At 35.4% G+C, this 15,492-nt stretch overlaps 1 protein-coding gene and 1 long non-coding RNA gene across 3 annotated transcripts in view; one reads left to right on the plus strand and one right to left on the minus strand.

Annotated features, from left to right (window-relative positions):
• Positions 1-15,492, plus strand: part of PIK3C2G (phosphatidylinositol-4-phosphate 3-kinase catalytic subunit type 2 gamma) — a 376,626-nt gene that overhangs the window by 266,707 nt on the left and 94,427 nt on the right. Inside the window, 1 exon segment of the mRNA XM_079141521.1 lies at positions 8,628-8,784. Coding sequence (XP_078997647.1) covers positions 8,628-8,784 — 157 coding nt within the window.
• Positions 4,924-15,454, minus strand: LOC306662030. Of its 2 annotated transcripts, none has more exons than XR_013764040.1 (5): positions 14,914-15,454; positions 14,347-14,498; positions 11,501-11,597; positions 10,645-10,773; positions 4,924-8,511 (listed from the first exon to the last, which is right to left on the minus strand). It is a non-coding gene; the product is annotated as an uncharacterized lncRNA (long non-coding RNA). The 2 variants fall into 2 exon arrangements; XR_013764041.1 differs by having other exon boundaries at positions 11,501-11,600.

A 15,492-nucleotide genomic window follows, 5' to 3' on the forward strand; every position in this document is an offset into this window, starting at 1 on the left:
AATAATAACAAAATGTGCCTCTTTCCTGAGTTTCACATTTTAGTTCAGGGTACAAATACATCATTCATGCATGCACATCTTTCTTTTTTTTTTTTTTACTGATTTTATCAGTTTAAAACATAAAAGGAAGAAATAATTGTGTTCACAGAGTCCAACAGAAAGTTCTACTATCATAAATTCTTGCTAGAATTCTCTTTCCTTTCCCTTCTCCATATGCTCTACCTCCATCACCAGCTTTGAAGCAGATGGCTCCTCCCGAATTGCCGCGGCTCTGATGTAGCTCATTCCTGGCCTGGCACAAAGCAAGTGCTCTTTAGTGTGGTACTGCATCAAGAATGGGGATCAGAATCTAATGAAAATAGTCAATAAAATCTTTTAAATTATCATATAGAAATAACTTTATTAAAACAGAAGCTCTTCAAGGTAGGTTCTGTTATTTTCTCTATTTTACAATTGAAGGCAGAAAGAAGTTTTAGTTGTTGTTAACTTTTCCAGGGTCATAAGTCATAGGTGGTAGAACCATGGAAATTTGCATGATACTGTCATTTCTCCATAATCCCAGTCCAGCCTGTTCTCTCCAGCACTGGCACAGATGGCTGCTTCTTTAGTTAGTATCAAATGATATAGCTATCTCACAATTATGGCCCTGATGTATATTAAATTCATATCTTTAAAACCTACAACCAAATGTCTTGCAAGATGTTTGCACTGCAAAAGGCTTGCAAAAGCCGAGACTAAGTGTGAAGGTACAAGGTAACTCTCATCTACAGGCATTTTGTCTTTGAGTGAAAAGGCAGACAGAATTGTGCACTGTCTTAAGAATGTTTTTAAACAACAATGTCAGTTAAATATCTATGATATGTGACTATAATTTCAGAGCACACCCAAGTCTTTTCTATTAAGCTTAGTGTAGTCTAAGACCACCCTGCACTACTGGGACCAAGCCCAGTGGTATTATCTAGACTGCATAATTCACATTTGAGGAAGTTGCTCCTGTTGTTACCCTTAAAGAGTTTATGTGTGCAATACTTAAAAATAGAACATTATTTTCTGAGTATGTGCATATTTGTTTAAGGAACAATTCAGTAAATGAAAGACTTTCATTGTGAAGATATAAGCACCTTGACTATTTCAGAGTGCATTCATTGCAATTAGTATGGCTTGTCCAATCCCTCAATGTATTTTACAGTAAGACCATTTCCATTGTGAGAGCTAGCAACAGTGGGAAGATTTCAAGAGCCAGCATAACATGAACAGGACTTTACGAGGTTGAACTTAAATTAGTAGGGAAAGCAGAACAGACAGCCTATGGTGGAGAATCTTCTGAACGTCAATGTGGAGACAGAAAAGAAGCATGTACCATAGGGGTCCACCAGCTTGCTCTGCTACACAGCAGGATCCAGTGTCAAAGTGCAGAGCCAACAAGTCTTCACCAATTTCAAATGGGTCATCCTCCTGGCCCTGCAATGGCTCTGCAGTTCTGTGGCCACCTTTCTACTCTCCACAACAATTTGTACCTTATCTTTTCAAGGTAAATGTCAGATCCCTCACAACCAATTCTCTAAAGAGATAATCGTACCTCCTACTTTGTTGAGAAAATAAAATCATCAGAACAAAATCTGCTCTTCTACCCAATGTAAAACTCACAGACTTACATTTGCACCCAAACTTCTGGCTTTCTCTTATAATATAAAACTAGATTTTTCTTTTCTTTCTAAAGCCAACAGATGCTTTGGAGCCATTTTCTGCCCTACTTTGGGACAACATTGTACTATCAATAATTCATTTCTTTCCTTACATATTATCCTCTCCCTCTCAAATAATCTTTTAAGATAAACTTGTCTCCTCAAAGTTTAAATAATCTTGTCTCCAAATCCCCAGGCTTCATGCTGTTCTGCTCAACTTCACACACTTCCTGAAAACCCTGTCCATAAACTTGACCTTCATTTCCTTACCTCCCATTCAATCCAGAACTACTTGAATATGGATCTATTCTTCATAACTTGTTAAGATCTGCAGTGACCTCCATACTGCTAAATCTAGCAATATTCCTCACTCATTTCACCTGACTTACTGGCAGGTTCTAACAGTGTTGACCCCTTCCCCAGAATCTCCCCTCACTTGACCTCTGCAATGCTTCCTCACCTGTTAGATGGTCTCATCTTTTCAGATCCAATTCAGGATAATTTTATTCTTCCAAGTCGGGAAACATTTGATTCCCTAGGACTCCTCTGAGCCCTCTTCTCTTGTCACTTCATGGTTTCTGGAAACTAGTATCATTTATATCCAAGGCTTTAATTCATGTCTATATCCAGATAACTCCAAAAACTTTTAATCTTATCTTTTGAGATCATTATAGACTTACAGGTAGTTGTAAGAAACAATTCAAACCAATCCCATGTACCCTTGATCATTTTCCCCCAGTGATAACATCTCATAACAGGTCAGGTTACTGATACTGTTACAGTCAAGTTACAGAGCAATTTTGTCCCCGCAGGATCCCTCACCTCATTCTTTCATACACCCTGCCCCTCCACCCTCATTCCCGGGCAAACACCAAACTACTTTCCATTTCTATAGTTTTGTCATTTCAAGAATGTCACATAAATAGAATCATATAGAAATATAACGTTTGGGGATTTTCTTTTTCATGCAGCATTGTTTATAGATTAATCCAAACTGTTGTGTTTTCAAAGCTATGTCCCTTTGCTGACAAATAATCTTCCACAGTCTGTTTAAACATTCATCTACTGAAGGACATCTGGGTTATTCTAGGTTTTTGACTATTATGAATAAAACTCCTATGAACAATTCACATATGTATTTTATGAACAAAATTTTTCATTTCTCTGAGATAAGTGCTCGAAAGTATGATTGTTAGTAGTTACATATTGCTTTTGATTTTAAGAAACTGCCAAGTGGTTTTCCAGAATGGCTATACAAATTTCAAATTTTCGCCAGCAAAGTACAAGCAGCAGATTCTCCACATCCTTACCAGCATTTGATGTTGACTTTTTTTTTTTAAAGTTTTAACCCTTCTGATAGCTGTGTAGTTTTAATTAATTGTAGGCTTAATCTGCATTTCCCTAATAGATTTTGATGTTCAACATCTTTTCATTGTACATATTTACCACCTGCATATCCTCTCCCATAAAATATCCCTCAGGTCTTTTGCCCATTTTCTAATTCTTTTGTTTCATTTTTACCATTAAATTTTGAGAAGTTAAAAGTATATTCCATATACTAGTACTTTGCTGCCCAGTTTTTAAACCCCATCTCTGAGTCACTTAACATTGTTTTTCACAGAGCAAAAGTTTTTAATTAAATTATTTGCCTAGTCTTAGATCCCAAAGGATTCCCCTTGTGTTTTTTCATAGAAGTTTTATAGTATTGTGTTTTACATTTACCTGGGAACTATTTTTAGCTAGTTTTTGTTTTATGTTTGAGGTTTAGATCAATGTTTCTATTTTTGCCTGTGGGTATCCAAATATTTCAGTATAATCTGTTCAAACAGCTATTCTTTCTCCATCAAATTGCTTTTGGAAACTTTGTTAAAAATCAGTTTGGCATATTTGTGCAGGTCTATTTCTATGTTACTCATTCTGTTCCACTGACCCGTGTGTCTCTCCTCCACCAATACCCAGTCCCTCACTTGGATGACTCTGACAACAGCCTGGTGGGCTACTGACGTGCCTCTTTTTAGCCTAGTAAGAGTGGAAGTCTAGGCTCCCCACCTTGCCCCTCGCTGCTGGGTGAGGGGAGTTGAGGTCCCACTCTCTTCAGCAGTGTTTGACTGGAGCAGTGATTTTCACCCAACCTTTTCTGTCTTAAGCTTCCCTTTTGGTACTTTGGCTGGAGAAAGCAGGTTTCCCTTGGACATTTTTTTTTTCTGCACCCATTGCCTCTTTAGCCCCTTGACTGGGATATTTAAGGCAAAGGAAAACTCAAGGAAATCACCACCATGGTGTTTCTCAGGTCCTGATGACTCCGGTAGTGTGTCTTCTTCTCTATGCCTTTCGGAGTCATTTTATGCTTGTTTTATATATAATTTCCACGGATTTTTAGTGTAGTCAGTGGGAGGAACAAGGAGAAATATGCCTACTGCCTCTTTTCAGAAGCAGAAGATTGACTCACAAAATTTTATCTCTATCCTAAATCTTTTCTCTAAGGTCCTAGGCAAATATCTTCCTTGTCATCTGCTTTTGTAAGTCTCTAAGGTGCCTCTGATGTAGCTTGAGCTCACAGCTGAGACATCCTGAAAGGTTCTGTACAGTCTTTCTGCTACACAAGGAGGAAAATTTAAAGTTCTTCTTGGCACCTCTTATTTCTCCCATTCCCAACCATAATGAAGCTGTCCTTGTTTATTTCTTTTGAATTTATTTTTTTAGTCTTCCCACTTTCCTGTATCTGTATGCCACAATCCTCTAAGCTATTATCATATCAGATCAAAACTCCCTGCAAAACTCTCATCTGATCTACCCACATAACCCTACCGATCCCAAAAGCTTTTCCATGTTACTTCTACAGCCATTTTTTCCAAACACTATTGTTGTTATTCTATACATTGATGCTGCTTTTAGAACAATGGGTCTTAAAGCTCTTCAACCTCACCTTTAAGCTTCACACATATCAATTGAAGATGCTTAATAAGTACCTTTTGACAAATGACTATAGTGTTCTAAAATTGTGGGTGTGTATCTCTCTAAATAGGTTCAAGTCAACTAAAGGCAGAGATAGAGCCTAAAACTCTGTGTTTCCTCAGGGCAACAGCCATCTGCATATACTAATGACAATGATCTTGGTATTTTAATAACTTTGTACAAGATTACATCTACTGCACGACTTAAAGGAGACCTGACACAAAAGTAACACAGATCAAGTTATTAACTATCCTCTATATCTCATACCAAGTGAATTCATTTATCCTTAATTACTACTATCTGGTTTTCATATAAATATTCTGAAATTTCCAAGTATATATACATTTTTAAACCACCAACTTACTTCTCATCTCTGATGGAAATCTATAAAATACTCTCTGCATTTTTTCAGATTAATAATCTCAGGAAAAGATTGGTCAGAAGTTTATAAAAGAATTTAATTTTGACAACAAAATGATAGAATCTTAACAAATAAGGTTGTTCACATGGCCCTCCCCCTTAAGTGTTTAATTATCACAAGCTCCTCCCTGTATGAACTGTATTAATTTATTGTTGCATTCACTATAAATGAGAATATCATCAAAACATTATATCAGATATTAAGACTATATAAAGGGAAGGAGTACTTCCTTTTCCCTTGAAAGTCACACATATCCCTTGGGTTGGAAAAAAGAAAAAATCCTAAAACTTCTAGCAGGGGATAGGTTAATTAGAGAAGACGTCTTACCTCTTATAAGAAAATAGTTTTTGATCCTGATCTCTAAATCAACATTAAAGCATCAAGGGAGAAAGAGAGACTAAGACTGAGTGAGAAAAATACAGGCAAAAGGCACAGAAACGAGAATGGGTAGAGCTTAAGCAATGATAAAACCACTAATCTAGAAATTAATGCAGGACACTCACAATAAGAAAGTTCTATAGTGTATTTATATAGACATGAATGAGACATTTTCAACATATGATTTGGATTGTAATAATAAACCCCGATAGGTCAATTGCCAACCTTCCTTCTTGCCTCAACTGATTTTTATGTCAAATTTGCATGTAATACTAAATTTCAGAGATACACTCTAAAACCTTAATTCTACAACCTAAGATGAGGTGTGCATTTGAGTCAACTGATAAACTATCACAATTAAGACTCCAACAGACTACAGGAATGGAATGGAATCTATTTCACATGTGAGACTTCTTTTCATTTATAGAAAAGTTTTAGTATAATTTGAATTTTTTAAAAAATTGCTCAGAAGTGAGCCAAAAATTATATAGAAAGATACAGCATTTTATTTTGTTGGATCTACTGAACATTTAAACTACAAAAATGTTTAGAAATAAAGTTTTTTTCTTCAATATTATGAATAGCTTATAGTTTTCTTTAAGTTGGATATGCTTCTTTCATATAATTACTTTCTTTCTATATGGCTTTTCTGTGTCTGATTCACAAAAGTGGCTACCATAGAAGAAGGATGTGTAATCTCATGAAATTGAGCATAACTTCAAAAACTTTCCAAGAGAGAAATCAGCTTTATCCCTTATAGTTTTTACTATTGAAAAGAAGAAAAGGTGTATTTATCATATCAAAGGGAAATGTCTATGAACCTGTAAAATTTGAAACTCTTGTAAAATTATTTCCCCAAAGTTCCATTCGAGATAGTAAACACAGTATAGAGAGTAGGAAAAAAACTTTTGGAAAACTGTTACATATAAAATTAAGATTTTTTTCTGATTATGAAAGTCACTAGAACTCTACTACATGTCAGCAGTAGTGATGACTACAAGCTTAGTGATATATAAAAATACTTACTAATTCAAAGGTCCACCCTTGCAGCCACAGAGGTTACATGGACTTGGGAATAAATTAAACTTTAAAGTAAAGATGGGATTTTAGTGATGGTATTTTTGAATCAGAAGACAGAGATGTATCTATGACAAGGTTCAGCTCCAAGAATCCTCTTTGTTGTTTAGGGACTAACAACAGTAACACAAATGTGTTGAGTGGCCCCTCTCTGCCAGGCTTGGGTTCTAAGCACTTGTACATGTTTTAAGTCATTTAAGTCAACTGTACCAGGAGCCAAGTGCTTTCATCCTGGTATTACAAAGGAGGAGATAAAGGCATGCATAAGATAAGTGGCCTTTCCAGAGTCCCAAACTCATCAGTGGAAGGACCCTGGTTTGAAGACTGGACTACAGGCTATGGTCTGTACCTTCTACCTACAGCGTCTCTACTCATAACTATTGTGAAGTGTGCAGCCCTGTCCATGTGTCAGGCATTGACCTACATTTTCCCAGTTAGTTCTCACAGCAATTCTAAGAGCTGGGTATTATGCATCCATTCTAAAGGCGAGTAAGTCGAGATATGGCAAACCCAAGATCAGAACATATGCTTTATCTCACGTTTTCAACACCTCACCTCCCAGCTTAGCCAAAGTAAAGGACTTTAAAGTAAATTCATAGAAGATAGGTTAGAAAGCGAGTGAAGGCTCAATAAAAATAATTTTGACCAAATAGTAAGAACTTTGGCTGCGGAGTTAAGACACATTCTTCAGTGTATAGTGTTCAAAAAAATTTGCTAAATGAACAAATGGATGAATATAAAGTGGAGTGAAAGATTTGGTATTCCAGTCTTTCTTCTGTATGGTCAGTGGTAACATGAATCACAAAATATAATTCTAAAATAAAATGAAATGACCACAGCCAAGCAAAGCTACTTTATTTTTATTTTTTTAAATCCCGTCTGCAGTTGGAGTCCATGTCTTCAGGTCTGCCACAAAATGCCTGTTGTGGCTTTCTGATTTGAATATCCACACTTCTGAAAGGCCAGATTCATGAGATTCTTCACTTTTATATCTTTCCTAAAATAGCTAAGCAACAACAATGAAGAACACTCTTCTTTATTTAAAAAATAAAAGATCTCTCTCAAAATCCACTTTTTTTATTTTGACTTGGTCTAACATTATTTGTATCCAAACTGCTAGGCTCCAATTTAAAACACATTTTATTTCAATCCATTTTTTCACAGACTTTCATTTTGTAAATAATTTTTTACCCAAAACTATATTCCCACCACAAATGTTTCTAGAACTCAGGACAAACTGTTATCAAAATTGTTTCACCATTTCACTATTTAATGAGTAAGACTTCATCCAAGAGAGGTGTCTCCAATCTTCTCTCTGCTGTTTCTGTTAGAAGTATTCACATTTCATCTTGGGCCTCTCCACTTCTCAAATAACAATAAAAACTAGAGAGTTAGGGAAACAACCACTTTCACTCTGGTTTTTCCATCCTTGAGACTACCGGGGGCAGAATTACTTACATAATAACATGACCTCCTATTCTTCCTATTTGATCAGCATTTTTACTGGGTTTAGTGTGAAATTAAATATGGCTACTTTTTCCCTTACTAAGCATATGACAGTGAATTTGTAACATTTATTTTTTTCGGAAATTGCTTAAAAGAACTTTTATTACAATATGTTAGCTTTTACTGAAAACATTTTTTTTCTAAAAGGTCAACCTATCTTCTAAGAGGAAAAGAACATTTTCTTAAAATATGGTAAGGTCAAATTCACGATGTTTTATCATTTCAAAATTTAGCAGTAAATATAATTTTTTAAAATACTTTGCATAGATATTATCTTTATTATTAATTGGATATTAATTAAAAATATAAGCATTTTAATAGATAAGTATTTTTAATAGATGATATTCCCATTCAAATATAATTGTGAATTAAACACTTGAGACAATATAGGTCAACACATAACATCCTTTCCTCTGTTGCAGCCCAGTTATTCAAAGTCCTCAATTAGTAAATTTCTCCAGATGTCACACAAAGAAGGAGGTTCATTCACTAGAGTAGAGAGAAAATCGTAAGAAAATTCAAGGGGAAATAAGTTACAAATGCATAATTTAACCTACGAACCATTTCTCCTTTCTCTTACAATTGCTATTGTTTTTGGTTTATAGGGACCGAGCCCCTTTTATTTTTACTTCAGAGATGGAGTACTTTATTACAGAGGGTGGGAAAAACCCACAGCATTTCCAAGATTTTGTGGAACTTTGCTGTAGAGCATATAATATTGTCAGAAAACATAGCCGACTGCTCTTGAACCTGCTAGAAATGGTAAGTCCTTTGGGGAAAAAACAAAAATAATAAGCTTCATTCATGTCTCTTTCTCAGTAGTCTATTGTTGCTAATGGCTTTTTGTTCCCCAAAGAGCTTTTCAGAACAGAAAGAAATGAACAAACTACAAGGACCATGGAACAGCTTAGAAACACAGTTCTTGATAATTCAACATGTTGAACTATTATTAATAGTTATTGTCTCAAATTTTCCTATTCCCAACAATATTGATGCACTCAGAGGTTATCCCAGTACATTTTTACTAAGGTTCAAGGACATTAACTTTTTAAAGCAACTTAGATTGTATTATGCATTAGTATTTTTCAAAAATACTTAAAAATTCTCTCATTTATACACCCATGACAACCTAATGATGTAGACCAAGCAATAATTTTTCCTGGTTTCCTGTCCCAATCTCTGCCCATTTACCTGTTATTCGGATTAAGAAACTAAGAATCAAAATACAAAGTGACTTGCTAGCAATTCAGAGAAAAGTACATTTCGTGGTATACATCAGGACTATTGAGCCATGATCCTGTATGCTCTGTTGACTGATAGGGGAAATTTGATGTTTCTTTCCACTGTCCAATCCAAAAAGATGAAGAAGAGTTACATGGGAGGGGATAATCTGATAGAAATTTCTTCTGGGAGAAGGATGTAATTCCCTTGGGTACAATATACATTCCAATGGTATCAATTTGCCCAAGAGAAACATGCCACGGGTCCATCAGTGTGGGGCATAGAATCACTTCAAAGTGCTTAAAAGCTTTCAGATGACAATACATTTGCTAGATGCTATTAAGGGCATAGAGTTAGAGGTTGGGCCTCCCTGGGTTTGAATCAACTTGCCATTTTACTGGTTCCATTCCTCAGAGTATGTTACCTAATCCTACAAAGACTACTAAATGAAGATAATAGCATCTACCTTGTAAAGCTAATGAATAAATAATCTGATAATGAATACTTTGCATGGACTGGGCACTGTGGTAAATGCTTTATGGCTATTAATTGATTAAATTCATAATAATCCTAATTGATAATTGATATAAGGCATTTAGAATAGTTTTTGTTACATAGTAATGCTCAATTGAATAATATTATTATGCTTGATTCTTGTTAATTGACATGCACACTACCCAGTATAGTATACTCAGGTCAAATTTAAATTTAAATTATTATTGAATAAATTAAAAATTCAGTTTGTCAATCTCACTAGCAACATTTTTTTTTTTTTTTTTTTTTTTTTTTTGTTTTGGGGGTTAAATCCAGGAACACTCTACCACTGAGCTACATACCCAGTCCTTTTTATTTTTTATACGAGAAAGGGTCTCACTAAGTTGCTGAGGCTCCCTTGAACTTGTGATCCTCTTGCCTCAGCCTCCCGAGTCACTGGCATTACAAGTGTACACCACCATGCCCAGTTCCATGAGTCACTTTTTTTAAATGCTCAGTAAGACTATGTGGCTAGTGGCACCATATGGGACAGCACATATATAAAAACATCTGTCATCACAGAAAAATTCTAGCCGGTACTACTGAATAAATGTTGACTTTGTTGCAACGATTCGATTTGGAGTCTGGTTTTAACTTTCAAATGACATAGCCACTGCACTTCTTTCTACATTAAAAAATAAAGATTTCTAAAAATACTAGAAACATGTCCTTCATGTAAAAAGACATTTTGGTTTCTTCTTATGTAGACTGAATACAGAAGATTCTGACCATCTCCAGAGTCTTCAGGTTGAATTTCCAAAAATAGCCAATGATTCATATCAATAGATCTGCATTCTCCCTCACAGTTCTACCAGACAATAGTGCAGTATGGGATGGCTTACAGATTGTAATAAGCTGAGTACGTACCACAAAGGAAACTCTGCAGGGACTAAGTTCATGAACTTGACTCCAACATCCGGGCAGTATCCCCTTAGACTTTAGCAAAATCTGATTCATGAATCCATGAGCTCATATATGCTTACTGTATGCCAGAAACTGTAAATGATATGTTGATGTATAAGACCCAGAGTTTAAATTTTTTTTCAATTTAGTAAGGGAGCTAAAATTTGTGTATACATGTAACTGATATGTCCAGCATTTCAAAATGTCTATAATGCTATAAATAACTACTTAAAAGGAGTAGATGCAAATTTTACCTACTGCCTTAACCAGAGACATTTCAAAACTATGCCTAAAGCAGAAAAGCACAAATATAGCTTCTCAGGTGACACTAAAATTATGCTGGATGACAATTGAGCATATTAAATAATATGAAAGGACAAATTCTCAAAAAATAGATTCTGAAAGCTCTTGGTGGTTTTATCTTTTGTTTAATAAATTTTCCTACATACCTTAAAAAGATTCAAAATGTGTTATAATTTATTAAATAATCATTAATGTCATTCCATATGTAATGCTATTTCATATAAAAGAAATAGATACATGGTATTTTATTTGAAATAATTTCTCATAAATACATTAAAATCAGTGTTTGCAAGTTTCTGGTATATACTGTATACAAAAATTGTCCTGTGTTCTAATTGAATCAAGACTTGACTTTTAGGCTAAGGAAAAAAAAATTTGACAATGGAAGGCATTAATTCATAGTAAGCATATAATCTTTGATAAGACCTTTCAACTGAAACAGAGAAGAAGCAATCTAGACCAGCCAAACCCATAAACAAACAGCTTTGTGTTATTTCCTCAATTTCTAGTCACTTACCTTTAAATTCTCTTTTTTTTCTCAAGGGCATATCTTATGGGACTCTGTAGATAAAGCATTTAGTGAAGGTTTCAGGACCACAGGTTCTCTGGTAAACCTTCTTATAAAATAAAAAAGCAAGTTTAAATTTGTGAAAGATCATTTTCCATTTATGCATACAATCTACTTTTCCCTCAATTGTGTCTCAAACTGATTCTTGTGGTGTTAAGTTCCTTCAAAATAATTCAATCTACTACACCATGACCCATTTACAACTTTAGAAATACTTGGCATGGGCCATAAATTCTATCTTCCATGAATGGTCAGTACCTAGTATTATCAGACCCAAATATTTGGTGGATTCACTATGGAGTTAATGGCTCATCCTCAGTAGAGAGCAGCAGGTTTTCAGATATTTGCAATGTTCTTTATTTCCTCCTGGGAAAAGCAAGGAAAAAATAATCTATGAAATTCCCATCTTGCTTAAAAGTAACATCTGTAGGAGACCCAAGAGTGTTAGTGGCTGAATTCACTTACATAAAAGCCTGTATTTCGTCAGCTTTTCTCTCATTAAAAAATCAATATCAACTATTATGGAAGACTCCCAAAGAACACAGGGACCATTCACCCAGTTTAAAATGTTTATTACACCCATTATTACATCAGATATTTCCCAGCAGAAATCTTTCTAGCTTCTCTGTGTCACAGGGAAGACTGCCTGCATCCCTAAGCAAAACTATCAAAATAGATTTGGGCTTAGTAGGAGAAGAACAGAAGTACAAACTTTAAAAATGCTCTTGTCTTTTAAAAAAATTACTTATCTAGTCATTATCTGCATCTGTCCATTGCCTGTTCTACTTGATCTTTCCCCTCCCTACTGCCCCAGTTGCAGAAATTGCCCATGCAATCTAGACCAGGAGGCACGTGAACCACATCGCCGTGGATCAGAGAACAGATTTGGCTAGGTTGTCCAGTTACAGGGGCCATCAGCCCTCTATGAGGTGCAGTCACAGAACTCACAGCCTCCTCTCCTCTCCAAGGAGGGGACACATTACTAACAGCAAACTTAGCACTGATCACCGTTAGTCAGGGACAGACAGGGAAAGAGAAGTGCATCTGATTTGACAGACTGCACTTAGCTGCTATAATGTGTGTGTGTATGTGTGTGTGTGTGTGTGTGTGTGTGTGTATGTGTGTGTGTTGTGTAGGCAGAGGAAAGAGTATAGCATCTACCTTCCAAAGGAAATGTTCGGTGGAGTCCTGACCAGGAAGGTGTGAATTCAGGGTATTCAAAGAAACTAGACTCCATGAATTCCAGAAAAGAAGCCCATTTTTAGCCAATGAGTGATCATGGTGGAATAAAAAAAGAAATCTGCCTCAATAAGTACACAGATGTCTCTAGGACTCTAAGTACAGAGACAATGAGATAAAAGCTTACCTAGATTCTAATTGCTGTTAGGAATGTGTCTCCCTATGGTTGATTTTGGTAAGTTTAGCAGTCAGTGCTGACTTTGGTACTAGCATGTTTTCAAAGTGATAGCACCAGGTATTTTTTCATTCACTCATTTATTCATTCATCCATTCATGCATTATTCCACAGACATACACTAAGTTCCAACTATTTACAAAGCACCAGGCTAGGCAATATAGATAGACCAACACTGAATGAAAGTCCAATTCCTGCTCTCAAAAAACTTAAAATCTAACATGAAAAACATTTCATAAACAACACATAGTAAAAGCTAGGAATTAGTGCTGTGAAAGAGGTAGAACCAAGACATGATTGCTGTACAAAGACAGCAGTAATTAAACCTCATCAAGAGAATCAGTGATGCTTCAAGGAGGAAGTATTTAAGCTGAGCACTGTAAATGATTTTCAGTATCCAAGGAAGGATAGGAAAGCATTACCAACTGTGAGGAGTGAGTATAAGTTTTAAGAGCATAGGCATAGCATGTACTAGAAATGGAGATAACCAGGTGTACCCAGTCTGTGGTACAAGTGGAGACCTCTGCAGAAGAAGATAAGGTTGGAGTGATGCTGCAGTTAAAGTATAAAAGTCATTTATATCCAGAATGAAGGTTTAGATTTTAGTACACACACCCTTGAAAAATGAGAGACGTATGTTTGTTTATAGTGAAGATAGTACCATCATCTTTCTTGAATGTTAGAAAGATAAATCAGAGGTTATAGGATCAAAGACTTGAGAGTTAAAGAAAAGAAGTTATTCAAGAAACCTAGGCAAATGCAGTTAAAGAGCTGAGCTAGAACAGTGGTAGTTGCAATGAAACACAGGGAATGAATATGAGAGTCTGTTGAATTTTTTTATAGCATTAAGTGATTGACCATGGAAATCAGGAAAAAAATTAAGGAAAGAAAATATTAATTTCTTGTTAGCTGTACAATGGTGGCAGTGTAAATGGAAATATGAAACAGGAAAAAGGTGGAAAGGCTTATTAGAAGAAGAGAGAACTGACTCAAATTTAGAAATGGTGAATTTGAAATTCCACTGTAAGGACTAGCTGATCCATTCCCCTGGTTTCAGCTATCAACTGTATACTAATGACTCCCAAACCTGTATTTATAGCTGTGTGCTTCGGACTTTTTTCCTCTCTCTCAATATATTCAATCACTAACTCAGTTTTCTCAATTCTGCTTCCCACCTCAATTTGAGATCCCGTAATGTCTCCATGCCAAACCAATTTCTAGTTCAGTCTCTTACTTGGTCCCTCTCTAATGAATTTTGGATACATAACCATGGAGATCCTTCTGAAACAGGTCACTTCTCTCAGTCACACATTAAAACACTTAAAGAGCTCTCTCTGACTTTGGGATATGGCAGTCATCTTTAATATTGTAAAATATCCACCCTGTTTTCTTTTTCATCCTCATCTCTTGATGATCAGACATATAATTCTCTGTTTTCCAGAATGCCTTCCTGAATTTCTTTTTGCAAACAAAGTAGAAACATCTTGGTCCTCAGTACATCTACACGTGCTGCTCCCTCACCCTGGGAGGGGACTATGGGAAAGAAGAGCAGTTTCAAACCCATTTTTTTTTTCTCATTCAAACTTCATCAAATCAAATACAACTTCACCCATCCTCCACAACCACATAATCATGTTGTCCTTGATTGTTAGGATTAACTTCTCAACGTAAAACTGTCTCTATTCCAGAACAGGAAATAATTTATCATCTTACTCATAGAGGTCCTGAAAACATTTTTCTTCTTAAAAAAGTTCAAATTTTTTTCGAAAATATCTGTGTGTTTTCTCCAAGAATTTTGCCTACAACTGAAGAGAATAGTATCCCTTCAGTCCACAGTATAATGTAAACAAAGTGCTTTTCTGAAGATTAGCAGAAAAATACCTGTCCAATTTTATTCTTAATTATTTCATTGTTTTAATAATCTTTAATAAACATAGTCACCACTCACCTGGGGAAAACTGTGACGTAAGAGTGAGTCAGGGAGTCATGAACCGAAGACAGGACTAAGAACCAGAGGGGTAGTTACACTCTGCTCTTCTACATCATTCAACCTGGATATGCCACTTGTACTTTGTAGGGATTAAACTTGTTTTCTCTAATTTGGATGTTACTATGAAAGTTTTGTTTAATATTTTGAAATGTGCAAAAGCATTTCTCATTCATTAGCCAATTGATTCTCCCAGAACATTTTGGGGATTTTTATACCTACTTTAGAAATGAGAAAGTAAAGGCTCAATGAGTTAAGGAACTTTCTCTCATTCAGATTTTAAGTGGCAGGTCCTGAAATTCAGACAGGAGATAAAAGCATTTTCATGCTTATTTCTCTGGTTTATGATGAAAATCAAATTGAATAGTTTACAAGCATTTTGCTAATTATAACCATTCTTTTTATTGGTGTTGCTATTGCTTCTACCACTAAAAATCATGAACTCATTCAGGTATATAAATTGAAGAGCACTGTATACAAACTTCTGTTTATATGTCTATCAGAAAACCAAGTAAGTCTGTTTTGTTTTTTTTTTTTTTT

This window comes from Sciurus vulgaris (genome assembly GCF_902686455.1).
Source record: "Sciurus vulgaris genome assembly, chromosome: 5".
NCBI classification, from domain to species: Eukaryota; Metazoa; Chordata; class Mammalia; order Rodentia; family Sciuridae; genus Sciurus; species Sciurus vulgaris.